General features: G+C 39.9%; 1 protein-coding gene across 4 annotated transcripts in view; it reads right to left on the reverse strand.

Moving 5' to 3' along the window:
* DCAF6 (DDB1 and CUL4 associated factor 6) overlaps positions 1–15,615 on the reverse strand; it is a 162,523-nt gene extending 146,908 nt beyond the window's left edge. For 3 of the 4 annotated variants that reach the window (XM_067546273.1, XM_067546272.1, XM_067546271.1), the window contains exon 1: positions 15,382–15,615. In XM_067546273.1, coding sequence (XP_067402374.1) covers positions 15,382–15,475 — 94 coding nt within the window. In that variant the 5' untranslated portion in view covers positions 15,476–15,615. The remainder of the gene's footprint in view (positions 1–15,381) is intronic. The other variant, XM_067546274.1, reaches the window with a different exon arrangement.
* Between the last annotated feature and the right edge of the window lie 277 nt (positions 15,616–15,892).

The raw sequence follows: 15,892 nt of genomic DNA on the forward strand, positions 1-15,892 counted from the left end.
TTAAGGAGCCAGACAAAGTGGGCCCAGCGGCAGGGTGCCCGGGCCAGAGCACAGCAGCCGCTCTCCCCTCCCGGCCCCACACCTTCCCCCCGCCCCTCTCCCACAATGTGGGCCCAGCGGCGGGGCGCCCTAGCCTGAGCGCGGCAGCCGCTCTCCACGGAAAAAAACTAGGCGCCAGACTTAAATTTCTAGGCGCCATGGCGACCTGGCGCCCAGGGTTTGTTGAACCCTGGAGTAAAGCATGTATATTTAAGAAGTTTCTTTGCGGCACCCGGATTCCTTGTTCTGCCACATATCCCCAAAGAGTTGAACTATAAACCTTAGTGCCCAATGGGTGGAGTTCTGGATAAGCATTCAAAGCAACTGGGGAGGCTAAGGAGATCAGAGCACTGGTTTCATGGCTCAGGACAGTTAGACTGAGGAGTCTCACATCCCAAAGAGGGATGGCAGACAGAGATTCAAAGGTTGGGTCCAGTTATAAAAGTCTGGTGACACTCCTTGTAATTATAGCCCAGTTATTTTTTCTTATTTTTAAAAGGAATTTGTTGTATTAAAGTGTGTACATTCACCCCAGGAGTCTATGGGGTTTTTATTGTTGTAACTTATAAAGTGCCCCTGAGAGATAGACATTTCATAAGACATTGCAGCGTATTTTTCTCTAAGTCAAGCTGAACTGTGGGTTAATTCCTAACAAAAATGGAGACTGTCAAGACAATATACTAATAACATGAATATGTTATAATGAAAATACTACACATGACTTTTCCTTATTGCTGCTGATAGTCACCATCAGTGGTTAATTTCACGCAAAGCTGGCAGGGGCTGCATATGTAAACTGAGCATTGCCTCTGAAACAAGGGCAGAAAAAGACAATCCTCTTGTGACCCAGACACACCTGTTGACCATTCAGCAGCAGCGTTAGTGCCACTCTGAAGAAAAATTCAGTTCAGCTCTCCTGAGAATTGCCATGGTTTCAATGCCTGTATGCTTCGCAAAAAGGAGACAGAGAAAGATTCACATAGAGATAATAAAGAACTTTTTAAATGCCCAATAAGGTCCATACTCTAGATTTAGTGATCCAACCAGATAGCTCCCCATTCACACTCTGTCCTTGCCGGAGATTCAGCAATCTGTACAGCTGCATTTGTGCTCAGTAGCCAATGCAAGCAATGGCAAAAAAATAAAAACTGAAGGGATCTCAGAAACCATCACCTCATCCTCCAATATGAATCTGGCATAACCATCATCTCTGCAACAGGATACAGCTTTTATGTACACAGGACTCATTTACAAGATGAAGGTGAAACTAAACTATGAAGCTGTCAAACATTCAATAGCAAGATAAAGAAAATTACTTACAAAATAAATAGGCTTTCTATACAAAAAGCTCTCTTTAGAAGTATTCATTACAGACTCGGTGGAAGGCTGCAACTTCCGATGATGCAATGCAATTAAAGTTAGTAAAAACCTTGGGAAAAAGATCTCCAGCCTCTTATCTGAAACAATTCAGAATCTGAAGTGTATTAAGAAAATATATTCACATCTCAGAATTGAATAGAATTTAATCAGTGCATTCTCAAGGCTGTGCCCAGATCTTTACCCATACAATAGTCATTAACACTAGTCACTTATTTTCAATTCTACGCATAGGATTTTAACTATAATCCCTTTAAAAAAAATGTTCAAGTATTTGTATAATTCAACCTGTGTCAAATCACAGGTGGCAAAATTACTATTCAATTAGAAAAAATAAACACTCATCTTGAATTTCGGAAGGACAGAAAACTGAACCAACAATATTTTCAGCAGCTTTTAGTCATTTCGTCCTAGTTTTACTTAGCATGGACATATTCAAAGCCTAAAATAACACAGTGCCAGAGTACTGGTGATACCTACTCCATGAATGATTCTGATATGCTGGCAATATAAAAAGAAGAAAAAATATGTAGGTGCTTTTGCAAATCAAAACCTGGGTCACTTAGATGCATAGTCCTTTGACTTTCAATAGTATCTTTGCCAAGTGACTTAGGTGCTTTTGAAAATCCCATTGTTAGCTGAAGTGCTATCATGCAATTCAGCATCTTCCATATTGTGGCTAGATACTGCTGTAAGTACATTATATATTGAGATCTCCTTCCTCATTCAGCTCATATCTAATATTTTACATCTTAAAGTAGTGCCTTTAACCATAAGTGATCCTAAAGTGCTTTTTAAATTATACTAAATACCTCTGAAGTACAAAGAAGCAAAAGAGATAACAATGTTCATGTGGGCCAAAAGATGGGATTTTGGTCAAGGACACCAGAGTGCCATGGCATTTCTAAGAGCTACCCAACAGGATAAGGTGTACTGACAAAGCCACATGGGGAAGCTTACTGAGCATTTGCATGCACTAGTCCTGACTCAAAATGGCATCATTAGATTCTCACTTAAAAAAACCAAACCAAATACAACCAAAACAAAAATAGCATTTGATGAAATGTGGCAAGTTTGACTACACTCTGGTCTGAATTCCCAGAATGCTGTACAAAACATCTAGGTCATACTACAGAAAATGCAATGTTCTGCCAAGTCCCATGCAACAAACTCTCAAATCATATTACAGAGAGCTTTTATTCAAATTAATGTTGCTATATCATTAATAGTGAAGGTTGCATCACTACCATTCCATAAGACAACCTAAAACTTTTATTTCAAGATGAAACTTTTTAATTATTTACTGTGACACTCTGTACCTCAAAGTAACACCCTGGAAGCCCATATTCACCACTATGATATGATTATGACATGTTTGGTAGAAAGCATGCCTTGTGAGGTATTATTTGAAAGTCTTAATCTGTTAAACATGAACATCCTGTAGGATTGTATGTACTCTCATTATATGTGAAGTTATGAAGCATTGCTATACGTGTTACTGAAATATGTTGTGAGGTTGGGAGACACCCACAACCAACTTTCCATTGCAATAAAGGATAACCAGACAGCGTTAATCAACACCCATCAAGGAAAGAATCCATTATCCCAGCAACTGTATACAATGGAGACTGCTTGACCAATTGGGACTGCCAGACCTCCATGCAACAGCAAAGATCTTTCCAACATGCTGGAAGAAAATATAAAAAAAGAGGGGAAGTGATATCATGACTTCGCCTCTCCCACACCCATTTCAAGAGTCAATACTTGGAAGAAGGTCTGGAAGAAAAGAACTTTGAAACTGAGGGAGTTTGGTCCCAGACAGGAAAAAGTGTCCAGTCCATTCACCAGCTTTTAATATACCATAAATAGAACTTTCTTTACAAAAACTTTTCTCATGTAGCACTATAATCTCTCAGTTTTAGGTTCCCTCTTAATTCCCTTTTCTTTCTCCACTCAAAAAAAAAAATTTTTTTTGACCGAGTTTTGGGGTAAGGACAAGTGAATTCAAAAGTTACAAATGTCTGTTTAGTTCTACCAAGTTATGAAGATCCAGATTAATCAAACCATTTGGGTCTGAAGTTGGTCTGAATATCTGGCAAGAAAGGTCTTTCACATATAACTGCTTCACTTCTAAACAATTCAGAACCTCAAAAAAGGTTTAGTCAAGTGTGATCCTAATAAAGAATGAAATTAATAGTGAGAAAGGTCTCTATTTTATCAGAAATGGGTCATCTATTCTTGATTATGAGCTCAGCTAACTCCACTATATGAAAAATTCAAAAGATGATGCAAAATGACCCAGCATAAATGCATCTGGAGCCCATCTTCATCTTCCAAAGTGGGAAGGGGGTTTGTTTCCTGGACACAGTTGAACCCAGGGGCTCAGATCCTACATCCATGCTAGTGTTATCAGTGGAGGATTCTCACAATTTTAACCATACACCTCAGAATATTTGGTGTTGTTCTTGAACACCCAGCTCCTGGAGGCATGTGACTGTGACAACCACAGCTTTCATTTAAAAAGTAAAGTAAGTCTCTAGCCCACATGGTTACTGAGAAAAGCTTGAGAACACAAACCCTAAAGGCATAAAGTCCAGAAAGCAAAGAATCCTAAATTCATTATTTTTTAAATCTCATGATTGCGGGGGGGCCTTCTCTCGTGATTTTTGAATGCTTGGGGCTGGCATCATTGTGTTAGTCATTCTGGTTACAAAGAATTTGAGGGGGTCGGTGCTAAAGATGTGAGAAGGAAAGAACAAGTAGACATCCAATAAAATAAACAAAAATTAATCAAAGTTTAATAACTAATAAATATAAACACCCAATGCATAAAAACCTATGAAATTTATTGCCATGAGTAAAGTTTCTTCCATCATTCAGTGGCTCACTTTGATCCTGAAGCATGTGGTTTATATCTATATATATATATATATATATATATATATATATATATATATATATTTTAATCTGTTCAGGTGTAGCTGGAGATGTTTACATTAGCTATGTAAATGTCTAAACCTTTTCTGAATCCTCTGATATTTGGTGGCAATATATTCCATAGATTACTTATGCACTGAGTAAAAATTTTTAATTACCCATCTATTTTCATCAATTTTTAGTTTATCTATTTTGTTGGATGTCCACTTATTTTATGACAAAGGATAAATAGAGAACTCAACTGATCTCTATCATTCATCGTTTTATATACTTCTATTACAGTAAACAGCTTTATATTGTAACCATATGAAGACTGCCAAGTCAAACACAAAATTTAGGAAATGTCATAACTAGGGTTGTTCATGCAACATTAATTCTGCCCTTTTGTACATTCACATTATGATATAGTCCAGAAGTGGCCAAACCATGGCTCATGAGCCACATGTGGCTCTTTTGAAGTTAAAGTGAAGCTCGCTAAGCCCCTATGCCCATCTCCATTCTCCACCTACCAGTATGTGGTGGGGAGCTCAGAGCTTCTGCCCTGCGGCAGGGTGATGGGGCTAGAGGATTCTGCCCAACAGGGAGAAGAATCTCAGAGGGTCAGTAAGTTTGGCCACCCCGATATAATCTCTTGGTAGGGGCTTAAAAATTGTATCAAACAGTTTTCCTTTCTGCCCTATTTTGTTGTCACGTTAAAATAATTATAATATATTAAAGGCACAATTTTCCTTTATAGAAGCTGTGTAGTTTCTCCATGTCACATCATTTAAAAAACTTAAATAATATATTTAGTAATTTCTGCTAAATTTCCTGACATTAAAATAAGGTTTATTGGTCTGTAATTGCCAAGATTATCCCCATCACATTTTTAAATATTGGTGTAACATTTGTTACTATTCTATTCTCTGATATAGTAACTGATTTTAGTGAGAAATTATATGGCAGGATTTATTATTGACTCAGGCCTGGTCTCCACTACAGAGTTAGGTCAACGTAAGCTGCCGATCTAACTCTGTAAATGTCTACACTAAAATGTAGCTCCCACCAATGCAACTTGCCCATCACACCGACTTAATAACTCCACCTCCGTGAGAGACACAGCACTTCAGTTGATGTAGTTAGGTCGATGCAGTGTCAGTGTTGACACTGCATTGCTTACAATCGACTGTTGCTGCCTTTCAGAGACCGTCCCACAATGCCCCACACTGGTAGTTATATCGGTGCAAGCACTCTCGGTGAGGACATGCACCACCGACACCAGGAGTGTAATGTGGACGTGTAAAACAAATAAAAATAGCTGCGATGGCTGTACATCATTGTAACTTAGGTCAACTTAATTATGTAGTGTAGACTTGCCCTCAGTCTCTTCATTAAGTTCTTCAGAACTCCAGGCTGAATATCAACAGGTCTTGATGACTTACCACTCTTTATGGAGTCAAACAAGGAGATGCTGAAGCAAATTGACAGACTAGTCACTGACTGAGCCTCATTTTTATTAAATGAAAAGAGTATGCCTGTGGTTGGTACTGCCTCATCATTCTCTGTGGTTTAGAATAACAAAGTAGTCATTTAGCTTCTCAGCAATGTTCCTATACTCCTTAATGGCCCAACATAATCCCCGGAGGTGCACAGAATACACCAATTCTATCACAAATTTCCTGCCTCTGATAAACAAAATAAATCCCATTCTTAAGTATATGTTTGTATTTTAGGCTTATGTTCTTTCAGATTCTCTATCTGCCTTCTAATTACCATCCTACATGCCCAAATATGCTGCACTCATTGCTCCTGTTCAGTGAATATTATGAGTAAAACAAATTTAGGGGGAAGTTGAGTTATGTCCAACTGAATCCTTAATTACTTTTATTTAAGAAAATGTTTGATATGTGCCAGAAATTCTGGGCACATGCCAAAGAGCAATGGAGAATGCTGCACATCAGGACCACAGGGTTCACATTAAAATAGCAGTCAATCATTTGGGTCCTTGTAATCAAACAGCAAGGATGGTTCTTTTTCAAAGAGAAGTTATCTTACCAAAAGTATATGAGGAAAACAACATAAAGTATCTCTCCCCACACACTGGTTTGTGTTCATTATGTACATTAGGGTTTTTTTATTCAAATGAATGCCAATGGGATATTAAAGAAACATGAAACCTATACCTCACAATAATGAAAAATTAGCATTATTGTACCAGGGATGTAAGATTAACGACATTGTGGGTACTTCCTAGAGTCCAACATAGCAACAATTTGCAATAGAACTACAAAGCTGACAATAATAAAATAGGTCTTTGACCCTGTACTAGTTTCAGTTTTTAGAAGACTAAATATTACACTCATACTGTTATTTTCCCCATTTTTCACACTATTTGTATTCCAAGAGTTCTCTTCTTCAATCTATATTTTCTTAGTGTCTTACTCTTACAACTCTATTTTATTTTTCTGTATAAGACAACTGATGCCTTGATTCTGTCTTACTTTTTATTGTAAGGAATTATTTTCTCTCCACCTCCACCCTTATTGTGCTGTACAGTATGTTTCAGGAAAAACTTGATGTTCAACAGTGATGCTTCATTTCTTCTTATACAGTAAAGATTTTTTTCTTATTTCAGCCAAGGGTGTAATGAGTTTCTATCACGGTAGACTTCACAATTGGTTGTGTCCACACACAGGCCCTAGCCTCATGGATGTACCTTGTTTCAAACCTTCTCATGAACAGTGCCGTATCATGGGGGTTAGGCTGTAATCAGGTTCTAGCATAGTTCTTTATTGTATAGACACGACCAGCTAACCGCATATATAAATTGGCTGGCCAGTCCTCCTATCTGCCAGGTCCAGGTATATGAAAAGACATCTGAAATTCTCTCTCTGGCACCAGCAATTGAAGTATTTACCAGATAGCTGCCCAGATTTGCCCACAGTGCACAGAACTGCAGGCATTCCAGTAGTTACTTCATAGATTTCAATCCTTCTGCAAATTCCAAGAGCAACACAAGAATAATTTAATATTAAAGTCTCCCTCTGATAAACAAAAACAGATGCCTTTGAGGTGCAGAATTTAACTAAATACTGTTTTGTTTAAAAAAACACACACACAAAAAAACAAGAGATCATGAGGTGTTGCATCATACCCACAATATTTGGCAGTCTTAAAAAATCCAGATTCATGGAAGGGAGGAAAGAAAGTAGAAAAGAAGAAGAAAAAGATAATCTGAATGTTTGTGAGATGAGGCAGAAGGTTTATTTTGTTTATTTACTGCTATTGTTTACCATTAGTGCCAAATGGTATGCCACACGCTATTGAGAATCATTCTGAATAGCAAGCCAGTAACGCATTCCTGTTTGTAAACTTTTTGGCATTGGTGATAATTCACAGCAAATCCATACTTTGAAATACTAAAATATTTTACAAAGAGAAGTCTTTCACTGGAGAGTTTAAAGTAATCTTCAGCAGTACTATCCCTCTCACGGAAAAGCAAGTAGACCCTAGTAATATGGGATACTTCTAACAAATTATGGATCTATTTTCCTCTTTGTAAGGCAATGCTGCTGCTAGTTCTCCATTAAAGATTCTAAAATTATAAGATATCACATTTATATAGTAGCTTTCATTCTGAATATGCCAAAACTCGAACATATCTAAGCATTTTAAAGTATCAGTCTATGTTAAGAGCACCAACTTCATTCATCACTAAAAAAAATGCTACCACCATGTTAGCTGTTTAACAGTGCACTACAACAATACCACACAGCAACAATGAACAATTTAGGTCTAGAGGGGATGAAGAATATTTCATTCAATTCAGAGGGCCTTTAAGCAGCCAGAGTAATTATCCAAAAAGGAATTTGTGTAGGATACCATGATTTACTATCCTACACTTGCAAAAGTGCCAGGAGATCTTTAATAACTGAAAGTGGTCAGGACCTCAGTTTCATATCTCATCGAAGACATGGCAGCCCCAGCAGCACAATTCCATCTACTAGGACATTGGCCAAGTTGACTCAGAGGGGAAAATATCACCTAATGAATCACCAACAATTTCTTGCAGCACCTTGGTCTTCTTCAGAGATTTCAAATATGAGCACTGATTGAGTCTAATTAACTTGCAGTGCTGACAATATCATAGTAGCAGGTATAACTGCAGTGACACGATGGCACTTGACTGTCTCCTTTATAACTGCAGAGGGGATCCTTAGAGGCATTTTTCCCCTCAAACACACATCCACAAACTCACCCTTGCAGAAGCACCTCTTTCAGAATTCCATCAGGAGTTTTATAGGACTTTAGAGGGACACAATGGGAGCAATTATTTAGAAATGTTTCAAGGTCAACCTCAGTTTCCTGGCACACCTAAATGCCTCCTGTGAGAATTCTAAATAAGATGGTACAATATGACCCTAGATCTTTGTTAGGCCAACTATTTTAGCAATTCAACCTGTCAACCTAAGGTACTCATAAAGAACTAAGTTTAGTATTGAAGCTCCCAGTCACCATAAAGCAGTGTAAGTCATTTGACTGCCAAGCCCATTACTAGACTTTCAGAACAAGCTTAGTGGTATTTTAACTAAAAATTAAATAGAGAAAAGATTATAGAGTGCAAAACCCTCTAATCTTTCATTAGATTGTAGATTACAGGAAATATTACCATATATAGCAAATGAAAAGACACACCATACTGTATACATATCATACACACACATCTTCCTCACACTATGTTATCAACAATAGATTTGGCAATATATTAACAGTGAGGTTGGGGAGGAAGAGGGTGGGAATGATCCACTTTTGCTTGGATTGTTTACCCAACACAGTTTCAACAGATTTACAAAGAAGTACATTCAGGGCCCGAAGCCTTAACATGATATTACTATACAGAAAACATGACAAAGTGTGTGTCTTCCCTTCTCAGAATTATTACTCAGACTTTCACCTCTAAATCAGTCTAGATCTCTATGGACCGATAATCATTGCTACCTGCTGGCTGTTTGGCCATGACCTGTATGAAAGGAGTTTGTGGTCTCATTCCAGTTCCCTGTTGAACAAGTGCCCACATAGGACCACAGAAGAGTAGATGATCAAATGCATCCGCCCTGTAATTCACTATCACTATTGCTCCCATAACCGCATTGGTCATTGGGGCACCATCACTGATGAACGATTAACCAATTGTCTCCACCCCTGATGATTGTGTGTTAGTGCCTGAGTCTCCGTGAAGTCCATTCCTGCCACTCTTTTATGTTGTCAGTCCATCTCTTCTTCTCTTCCCCTGTATTGTCCCTTAGAGGATGATCTTGGATAGGCCAGATGATCTTGTTACATGGCCATACCACTTCAGCTTGCGCTTCTTCACAGGAGATCCTCATATGACCCAGGACATTGGGTGATGATGTTACGAAATTCTTCATTAGTGTGATGGTTGAGACAGGAGATGCCCAAGATTTTATGGAAGTATCTCATCTCCACTACCTGTATTTTCCGTTCAAGTTCTGCTTTAAGGGTCCATGTCTCACATACATACAAAAAAATGGAGATAACCAGTGCGTGCAGCAGTTTCAGTTTGGACTTCAGGGAGAAGGTCTTGTTCCTCCAAATTGGCTTTAGCTTTGCCAGTGCTGCTGCTGTTTGTGCAGTTCTTGCCAGAATTTCTGCCTATGATCCCTTGTTGGTGATGATTGCCTGCAGATACTTGAACTGTTTCACTGTCTCCCGTTCTTGTCCACTGACAGTGATCTGTGAGTTGATCCCATCATGTTTGTCTGTCATCAGCTTGGTTTTCTCTACATTAATTCCCATGCCATACTTTGCAGAGGTTTCATCCAATCGCCCATCATATGATGAACAAATCAACCATGTCCATACCAGACTGGTCATACAATGGTTAACAATGACCGCACCATCCATCCCTCATTAGGCAACAAGTATATTACTGGTGGAATCCCAACAAAGAAGATTTGTGGAAGAGACATCACCATAGCCACATGTAACGTAAGGACACAAACAAATAGGGAGGTTGAAAGAACCCCTGTAACTACAGTAGTTTAATACCAGATATGTCCTTCTGATAAGATCAGTTTTACCAAAGACCAAAAGATGACTGCATCATAAAAAAAATATCATCTTGATTAGCAATACTTTGTATTCAGCTGCTTTAAGTTGTTGACACACCTGCTTGATCTTGTACCAAAAATATAATTTGCATTTTGGATACAATTCAAATATGTCCCAGTCCACTAGAGTACTAAACTCCAGTTAAGGTTTACACTTCTTTGGAGCAGCTTACAGTCAGTCTGCAGTAAAGACTGAGCAACTAGAACCATAAACCAGCTAGCGAGATTACATAGGATTGGCATCTCATTGAAATATCAACTGTTACTATAAAATTATCAAACTTTTTGAGGTAATTAAAAACTGTTAGAAAAAAAAATGAAGTGATTGTACTCTCCATTTTTTAATAAAGACATATACAAAAGTTATACTGGACAAGGGACCTCCTAATATTTCACAAATATAATTCCCCCCTCTCTATTCACTCAGACCCCATTCAACCTCCACAGGAAATACTTAGGAAAAATATTAGGCTTTGTATTATCTACTGAAGTTCAACAAATTAGTCTCTCTAATCTTCCCACCAAATTGCCACCATTTCCTGTTCAAACTGTGGCACTGGTTTTTATCTAGGCCTATATAAGCATGAAGTGACCTGGGTATTCAAGTTCTATAACCATATCTAGGCTAGCCTCAGCTGATTCTTGGTGTCATACCTTGACAACTGTAGAGACAGTCAAAAACATTTAGGACTTACCTCCTTAAATTTCACTGGAAAACCAACTGAAAACCAGTGCAGACCATATATGGAAGCTATTATAAAATATCACAAAAAGAAAACATTTTACTTTTTACATTGGTTCTTCTATTAAAAAAAGTCAAGTCTTTGGATAAAATTTCACTCCAGTGGCCTTACTGTACCAGCTTAAAGAAATACTATTAGGGAAATCAATTAATCATAGTTAACTCAAGCGATTAATTTGTTCTGAGTTAACTTGATTTAAAAAAAATCAATCACAATGCATTGCAGTTTTAATCGCACTGTTAAACAATAATAAAATACCAATTTAAATTTATTATAAATATTTTTGAATGTTTTTCTACATTTTCAAATATACTGATTTCAATTACAATACAGAATACAAAGTGTTCAGCGCTCGCTTTATATTATTTCTAATTGCAAATGTTTGCACTGTAAAAAATAGTATTTTTCAATTCACCTCATACAAGTACTATAGTACACTCTCTTTATCATGAAAGTGCAACTTACAAATGTAGATTTTTTTTGTTACATAACTGCACTCAAAAACAAAATAATATAACTCTTCAGACCCTAAAGCTACTCAGTCCTATTTATTGTTCAGCCAATCACTAAAACAAACAAGTTTGTTTACATATATGGGAGATAATGCTACCTGCTTTTCATTTACAATTTCACCTGAAAGTGAGAACTAGCATTCTCAAGGCACTATTGTAGCTGACGTTGCAAGGTACTTACGTGCCAGATATGCTAAACATTCTAATACCCCTTCACGCTTCAGCCAGCATTCCAAAAAACATGCTTCCATGCTGATGACTCTTGTTAAAAAAAAATGTGTTAATTAAATTTGTGACTGAACTCCTTGGGGGAGAATTGTAGGTCTCCTCCTCTGTGATTTTACCTGCATTCTACCATATATTTTACGTTATGGCAGTCTCAGATGACAATCCACCACATGTTGTTCGATTTAACAACACTGCGTTTTATCAAATCCACAGTGAAAAATAAGGTACAAATGTGATATTTCTACAGATGGCTATAACACTCGACCCAAGGTTTAAGAATCTGAAGTGCCTTCCAAAATCTGAGAGGGGCGAGGTGTGGAACATGCTCTTTTAAGACTTCTGACAGCAACACTCCAATGCAGAAACTACAGACCCAAAACACCAAAAACAATCTTCTGTAGGTGGTATCTGACTCGGATGATGAAAACAAATGTGCATCAGTCTGCACGGCTTTGGATTGTTATCGAGCGGAACCCGTCATGAGCATGGAAGCATGTCCCCTGGAATGGTGATCGAAGAATAAAGGGGCATATGAATGTTTAGCATATCCTGCATGTAAGTACCTTGCAATGCCAGCTACAACAGTGCCATGAGCCTTTTCCCAGTTTCAGGTGACACTGTGAACAAGAAGCAGGAACATTTTCTCCCATAAATGTAAACAAACTTGTTTCTCTTAGCAATTGGGTGAATAAGAAGTAGGACTGAGTGGACTTATAGACTCTAAAGTTTTACATTGTTTTATTTTTGAATGCAGTTTGTTTATTTTTTTATGTAATTCTACATTTGTAAGTTCAACTTTCATGATGAAGAGACTGCACTACAGTACTTGTATGAGGTGAACTAAAATACTATTTCTTTGTTTCTTTTTTACAGTGCAAATATTTGTAATAAAAAATAAAGTGAGCACTGTACAAACTTTGTATTGTAATTGTAATCAATATTTTTTAAAATGTAGAAAACATCCATAAATATTTAAATAAATGGTATTTTATTATGGATTAATCACGCAATTTATTTTTTTAATCGTTTGACAGCCCTAAATACTGTATTACTACTACTATTCATATTCCAGTAGAACCTAGAGGCCCTAAAAAGAGATTGGAGCTCAACTTTGCTAGGTACTATACAACAGAGAAGACCTGTCCCTGATCCAAAGAGCTTTGAAAAAAAATTACAAAACTTAACAGTATTTGTGGCTTTTCTCCCACCCTGAAATTTCAACAAACAGTTATTTTGGAGTAAAACACTGGGTATGTCTATATTCATGGCGGCACTGTTGGTGCCGCCAAATCGATCCTGCAAGATCAATTGAGCGGCAGTGGAGACCCACTCAATCAATCCGGAAGTCGAGAGCATTAATTCACGCCCGCAAAAAGATTAACGCTGCGTTGTGTTGACGGGAAGGCATTTCCAGTTGGCGCAGTGTAGTGGGGACGCCACACTATGTAGAAGTTAGGAAGTCAATGGGAAATATACAAGCTACTCTATGTAGCTTGTGTATCTCCCCTTGACTGCTGACAAACTTCGCCGGCACTGTAGACCAAGCCACTGCCCTGACGTTGGTTACTTAAAACAGCAGCAGTATGGGTCCAGTTCTGTTCAATATCTTCATCAACGATTCAGATAATGGCACAGTAAGTACACTTATAAACTTTGCAGATAATACCAAACTGGGACAGGTTGCAAGTGCTTTGGAGCATAGGATTACAATTCAAAATGATCTGGACAAACTAGAGAAATGGCCTGAAATAAACAGGATGAAATTCAATAAGGGCAAATGCAAAGTATTCAACTTAGGAAGGAACATTCAGTTGCACACACACAAAATGGGAAATGACTGCCTAGAAAGGAGTACTGCAGAAAGGGATCTGAGGGTCACAAGCGAAATGTGAGTCAATAGTGTCACACTGTTCGGGGAAAAAAGCAGACATCATTCTGGCATGTATAAGCAGGAGTATTGCAAGCAAGACATGAGATGTAATTCTTCCCCTCTACTTCACGCTGATAAAGCCTTAAGAGCACCATGTCCAGTTCCGGACGCCAAATTTCAAGAAAGATGTGGACAAATTGGGAAAAGTACAGAGACAAGCAACAAAAATGATTAAAGGTCTAGAAAACATGATCTATGAGGAAAGATTGAAAAAAATTGGGTTTGTTTAATCTGGAGAAGAGAAGACTGAAGGTGAACATGATAACAATTTTCAAGTACATAAAAGGTATTACAAAGAGGAGAAAGAAAAATTATTCTCATTAACCTCTGCGGATAAGACAATAGGAAATGGGCTTAAACTGCAGCAAGACCAGGTTAGGTTGGACATTGGGAAAAACTTCCTAACAGGGTAGTTAAGCACTGGAATAAACTGCCTAGGGAGGTGGTGGATTCTCCATCACTGGAGATTTTTAAAAGCAGGTTGGACAGACACCTGTCAAGGATGGTCTATATGATGCTTGGTCCTTCCTTAAGCGCAGGGACTGGACTAGATGACCTCTTAAAGTCCCTTCCAGCCCTACTATTCTATGAATCTATTTGGGTAACGTACTAGAACTAGAAAGTGAAACTAACTAATCTAACTGTCCAAGACTGTCCAAGACAAATACATACAAAGAGCAAACACACAAAACGTGTGAGAATTAAATGCCATTTTTTAAAAGCTACTCTTGTTAGTGATCCCGAGATGTTTTTAACAAAAGGAATATTAAATAAACTGGTGTTTTAAATTGACAGCTTCAAAGGTGATCTGTGCAGCATTGCTAGTTCAAGGAATCAGAAAGAGACACAATCTGCAAAAACAAACAATCACAGTAGCACAGTGGTGCTCTCATGTTTTTGTTAACCATCCTTAAGAGGACAGAGTCAGTAACTCCTAAGCCAGTTCAACGTGGGTTACACTGTCCGCAGCAGACAGGGATCTGAGTGTTAAGAGCACGCATGCAATACATTCTGTCACTGGACCCCCTGCGTCCGTTTTCTCGGCCGGAACGAGAAGGCAGAGCCGGGCAGGCAGAGAGGCCGGAAAAGGCGTCGTGCCCCGCAAAACTCTTTAGACCTGGGTGACCCAGCGAGGCGCAGAGGGAAACTTTTCACGCGGGGACTGACAGACAGCTCGGGGCAGCGGTTTTCTATCAGCCTGCAGGGAGAGGACGGACCCAAAAGCATAGTGATGGGGGAGGGGGAGGCTGAAGGGGGCGGGGCTGCAGGGCCACACCGTGCGGGAGACACCGCCCCCGGCCCGGCACTCCCCCCGCGAGGGGGAGGGGGCTCAGCTGTCACTTTCGCCTCTGCCCCGCGCGCGGGGCCCGCTCGGCGCGTGCGAAACGGAGAATCCCCACCCCCACCCCCGGGCAGCTGGGGGAGGGGTGCGAACGGTAACGCCCGCCGCCTCTCCCCGCGCGGCCCCTCCCCCCGTGTCATTCCTTCCCCCGGCCCCGGCTCACCTAGGTAGTGTCTCCGCAGCAGACCGGGCTCCTCCAACCCCAGGCTCCGCTTCCGCACGTCCCACAGCAGGTGGGGGCAGCACCCCCGGGACATGGCACCGCGCGGAAGGAGGAGGGGGGGCTTAGACTCTGCGCCGGCGCCAGCCGCCCCCCGCGCTCACCATGGAGACCCGCCCGCCTGCTGCCGAGCCACCGCCGAGGAACGAGCGACGGCGGCACAGCTCCTCCGCTCTGTCTCCGCCCCCCATCTCAGCCCGCCCCCTTGGCCTGGCTCCGCCCCTGTCCCGTTCACAGCGCTCGAGACTTACATCTATCGCGAGAACGTGTGACCTCTCCCCACCCCCTCGGAGGGTGGTATCATAGAGACTACAGCGACGCCAAAGTCGGGCTTCGGGCAGTGAAGTCATTCGGCGGCCATCTTTTATTTGGGCACAAAGAGCGCCGGCCGTTCCAATGTCTCTAATCTGCCTCTTCCGTCTTGGACGGGGCAGCGAAGCGCAAAGGCAGCCAT

This window comes from Emydura macquarii, unplaced genomic scaffold, assembly GCF_026122565.2.
Source record: "Emydura macquarii macquarii isolate MOO-44397 ecotype Brisbane River unplaced genomic scaffold, CSIRO-AGI_Emac_v2 contig_1119, whole genome shotgun sequence".
Classification (NCBI taxonomy): Eukaryota; Metazoa; Chordata; order Testudines; family Chelidae; genus Emydura; species Emydura macquarii.